Genomic DNA, 4963 nt, shown 5'->3' with positions numbered 1-4963 from the left:
TTGTTTAGTCCATCAAAATAATGTGAAAAGATTTGAATACGAGTACGTATATGACGCCAAAGCTGCTGGAGAATACGATGCGAGAATTTTGCCTCCAGTATATCCACTAAAATGTTGTGGGAACCATAGTAAATATTTTATCTCACTACATATTATTTTAATAATAAATTAAACAGTACTAATATTCGGACAAATACTATAATACTGTTTATTGTCACTGTTTGTTATTCACGTATTTAAACGCACATTTATTACCACTGTATATAAGTTTAAAGAAAGTTCACAACTTCTTAAATTTTTTTAGACAATCGTTTACCACCGATGAAAATATTGTACAACAGTATCTTTAAACGGGCACCCGGTAAATTCATACCGGATCGGAAAAACAGAAATTTATTGTTCAACGCGTTCTACCAATATTTCATTTTGCAATTTTTCGACGCAGATTCCAAATTGACGGTGTGTATAATCAAATTACAATTTTTAAATTACTTTTTAAAAATTATTAGGTTATAATACTTGAAGTAAATATGAATACCCCATTTATGCATTCACATGCGAATTAAAAATTATTACCTAAGATGTGTGTGGTAACATTTTCTTTGTTAAACTGAATTAATTATTTTAAATTGGTATTATTTGTCTTACGCATTTCAACATTAAATGTTCCATTTTATTATAATTCACAAAATGATCAGGCTTTTAGGAAAAACTTGCGTTAGGAAGAGTTAAAAAGTTAATACAACAAAAATTAAAAATTAATTGATGTTTTGGTTGTATTATTTAAAATAAAAACTTCAAATGAGAACATATTGATAGAATTATTAGTAAAGTTAAAACACATCTCAAAAAGTATACAATCCATAAGAAATATGACCTAAAAACATAAAAAATCAAAATATGCATTTGCGCGCAAATAAAATTTCAATATTACATTATAGTGAGAGCGCAAATCCTATCTTTATCGGACTCTACAAAACAAATGTGCAAATTTTTCAAGTCCTCTCCCTAAAAATTATTCATATTACTTCGCGTGCGTTCAACACAATATATACCGTATCTATAACTAAAACATCATATTAAATGATAACTGTATTGTCCTTACATATAGGTGACGGCACGGCAATTGTACGGCAGTGACACCGTGTCAGAGAGATCAATGAGATTGTTTTCTGGTGGTCAGCTCAAGACACTGAAATTCGATTGCAAACATTATGCGAAAAACCAAGCATTCACACTAAACTCAAACCTATACTTAGAGGCGTGGTCAAAAAGCATTTCGGACGACGGATCGCCGGTGAGTAATATAACGACTTACCTTAAATATTCATTAAGACCTTAAACGAATCGCAGTATGGTAGTATGGTTTATAGTAGGTACCCGTATAGAATAGTTTCAGAAATATGATATTATTAAATTTATAAATGTTAATTATAATAACATAACCTATCTCGAATTGCATTTATATTTTTGAAAATATTATTGATCTTTAATGATGGCGTAACCATATAATATGCATACAATTTAAAATACTTAAGCGGAAAGTTATAGACTTAACTTCTTAGTTTATTAGCTTCCAGTATTTAATGTTCGGATGGACGGAAGTACAGGTCAAGGTATTCCGATAATGTTCGTCTACTATAGCTACTACTTTTTTATCTGCTAGGTAATTCAAATATTTATACTTAATCAAATTAATTATACATCTTAATTTGATCGAAATGGTCGAGAAAAATATCTGTATGCTGTTGTCCATAAAGATAATAAATTAAGAACGATATCGATAAAAAATATATATTTTCATTAAAAATAATATTCTGATATAAATTAAATTAATAATCATCAATTTATAAAATAGCTCAGCAGATTGATCACCCGGAAAATCAAAGGGATCAAGGCATTGAGCACGAGCCCAATGCTGTTCGTGCTGTCTTCGCTTTGGGTACGCGAGCACAATAGAGTTTGCAACGAGTTGTCACAAAAGTCACCGACGTGGACAGACGAAGAGCTCTATACCATGGCTAGGAATATTGTAACTGGTCAAATGATGACCATTATGATGAACGAAATCCTAAATGTGGAACTCAGACCGGATGTGTATCACCATCGAATGGAGTACATTCATAATTCCGGTACGCCTATTGAATTATATTTGAACATGGCTTTGTCAAGTCTACCGGAGAAGTTGCAATACAATTCAACGAGATTGAAGTCCTTCGATAACTCTAAGTAAGTCGAGACTTTATTATCTGGGTACACACATGCGTAATCTGTGGTCCGGCTAATGATAAATATAACATAAATTCGAATAATGCGTTATAGAGAAATGGGACTAGTATATATATATATATATATATATATATACATCTCCAGCTAGTTTGAGAAATACAATCAACTTCGAAGTGATGTAAACATTGTATATTTTATGATTCGATTTTTCCGTATTTTTAGAAGAGTTATGGAAGCTGGCTTAGAACGCTCATTAGAATTTATGATGAATACAAAGATTGGTATGACCACAGCCCACAACGTTGGTGAGTTGACGGAATCCCTGACGAAGACGGTCATTACACTATCAAGGGAACACTGTCTGCAGGGATTTAATAGCTACAGACGGCGATTGGGGCTGCCAGCGTACACAAGTTTTTACAAACTGACTCAAAACGCGGATACCGCATTGGGATTGTTAAAAATGTACGGAAATATCGAAAATGTTGAGTTGTTGACTGGCATGATGGCCGAGAACCCCAGTTCCGGAGATACGTTATCCACAGCCGAGGTGCTGACAAATAGTTTTATCATTAATGCCATACTATCAAACAACCTCACTTCGAAGCAATCGTGGGTACCAGAGACGTTCGGTGGTGTCGAATTTTTCGACTTGGTGAAATCCACCACCTTAATGTCTTTGGTGAGCCGGAACACGGACATGCGTTGTGTTGGGCTAGACGTGGATCTATACGCGAATTAAAAAAAAATAAGTTATAATTTTTGTAGGGCGAGATCTTAATATTTGTTTCTCATACTTGCCAAGCTAAAAATGTTTTAAAATGTATTCTCTTATCTACAATGATTTACGTTAGTATAATACCTGTTTATTATTATAAACCAAACTAATCGTATAGTCACAATATGTGTATTATTTTTGATTGAGGCTAGAATTGTTCTTGAAATCTTCCAAGCTTAAGTGCTATTCACAATAATTGTTTGATTCGTCTTTCTGATTTTCTCGTCCTTAAAATACCAAATTTTTTTCATATAATATCATACACATTTTTAAAAATAATATAAAGTTCTATTTTTCTTATATCATTTTGTTAGCTTGCGCGCAAATATTTAATGTTTAATAATAATTTATCATTATATTTTTCAAACGCCCGCGACATTGCGTTTAAAGTTTTTATTCTTTTTGTTCAATTATTATTCACATAATGCGTGCACGAATCACCACCTTTTATGTAGGTACTATTTCATTAAAATTCGAAATTGGACAAGTCATCGTGGTTTTCAAATTTATAACTTAGTTATACGATTCACAAACTTTCTCATCATGCGTCAGTACTAATCCATACGTTTTGTTTGTTATCAAATATTTTACTGTGAATTTTACCATGTTAAATTTTATTGTGTTTTAGAGGGCATAAAATCAAACCTTCCTGTATTGTCTCCAACATACACACATTTTATACTGCAAAATTTAGTTCATTAGAGAGCTGTTTAATAAGGTATTTAACTGAATGGACCTACCATCAAATTTTTATGCAAGAAATCCTCTGAATTATTTCGTTGGTTTTTAAGATATTTTAATTATTTGATATGTAGAACAATATCTACGGATGTGACGTCACATCTTTTAATCACTGTCTTGTCAATATTGATATTGACTAGGTTTAGGAGCTATTACTAATTTATTATAATATTCTATTATAATACAGCTGTTAAAATAATATAATATTTTTTTCGTTTGTCGTATAATATTGTTTTGCTAAAGAGTTGATAATAATTATAATTTTCAGATGACATTGTTTAAAGTAATGGGTTTTTTATTTTCGATCAATTATTATTTACATAAAGAACATTACTTAAATAATAATTGATCAAAAATAATAAACCCTTTACTTTAAACAATGTCATCTGAAAATTATAATGATTATCAACTCTTTAGCAAAACAATATTATACGACAAACGAAAAAAATATTATATTATTTTAACAGCTGTATTATAATAGAATATTATAATAAATTAGTAATAGCTCCTAAACCTAGTCAATATCAATATTGACAAGACAGTGATTAAAAGATGTGACGTCACATCCTTAGATATTGTTCTACATATCAAATAATTAAAATATCTTAAAAACCAACCAGTTATACAGATGATTTTCTTACATAAAAGTTTGATGGTAGGTCAATTCAGTTAAATACCTAATCAAACAGCTCTCTAATGAACTGAATTTTGTCATGTAAAATGTGTGTATGTTGGAGACAATCCAGGAAAGTTTGATTTTATGTCCTATAAAACACAATAAAATTTAACATGGTAAAATTCACAGTAAAATATTTGATAACACACAAAACGTTAGTTGAACTAAAATGCAAGTGAAGGAAATCGATGTAAATACCCAATATGGAAATAAACGTTTTTCTAACTGTCCTAGTTTCGTTGGATAGTACAGGGGACGTCGGGGTAGGCTCCAGTAATCAGGCCAACCTTGACGTCAGACAAGGACTAAGCGAAGTGGTAGTCCCACAATCACTGGATGAAGAAATTTATGCAAAAAGTAATGAAGACTTGTGAGATTCTCTCTATGAAATATGGGGTAATTGCCATGTTTACTTGGAGAATATGGCTACTGTAAGTGAAAAAATGTTGAGTTTTTTCCTAAGCACGAAAAATTTGCATCGTGAAATGAAATAAATGTGCCAAGAGCTTAAACAGAAATTAGATACAGCTCTATTGACG

The 4963-nt window shown here is 31.2% G+C and overlaps 1 protein-coding gene across 1 annotated transcript; it reads left to right on the top strand.

The window, feature by feature from the left end:
• The first annotated feature begins 335 nt into the window (after positions 1–335).
• LOC149057146 (prostaglandin G/H synthase 1-like) lies at positions 336–2971 on the top strand. Its single transcript, XM_089223305.1, has 4 exons — positions 336–459; positions 1112–1297; positions 1859–2229; positions 2452–2971. The coding sequence occupies exons 2-4, from the start codon at positions 1160–1162 to the stop codon at positions 2969–2971; spliced, it is 1029 nt and encodes a 342-aa protein (XP_089079431.1). The 5' UTR covers positions 336–459; positions 1112–1159.
• The last annotated feature ends 1992 nt before the right edge of the window (positions 2972–4963 follow it).

The sequence above is a fragment of the Diuraphis noxia genome, unplaced genomic scaffold, assembly GCF_037042655.1.
Source record: "Diuraphis noxia isolate RWA-SAM2 unplaced genomic scaffold, SU_Dnox_SAM2 contig0003, whole genome shotgun sequence".
Taxonomy (NCBI): domain Eukaryota; kingdom Metazoa; phylum Arthropoda; class Insecta; order Hemiptera; family Aphididae; genus Diuraphis; species Diuraphis noxia.
The sequence above is the reverse complement of the archived record's forward strand: the minus strand, read 5'-3'. Positions and strand labels throughout refer to the sequence as shown.

Bases quoted from the DNA above. Each gene is read 5' to 3' on its own strand.
- LOC149057146 (XM_089223305.1), top strand. From the start codon at position 1,160: ATGAGATTGTTTTCTGGTGGTCAGCTCAAGACACTGAAATTCGATTGC. The intron at 1,298-1,858 runs GTGAGTAATATA...TTTATAAAATAG, and splicing joins TTTCGGACGACGGATCGCCG to CTCAGCAGATTGATCACCCG. The intron at 2,230-2,451 runs GTAAGTCGAGAC...CCGTATTTTTAG, and splicing joins AAGTCCTTCGATAACTCTAA to AAGAGTTATGGAAGCTGGCT.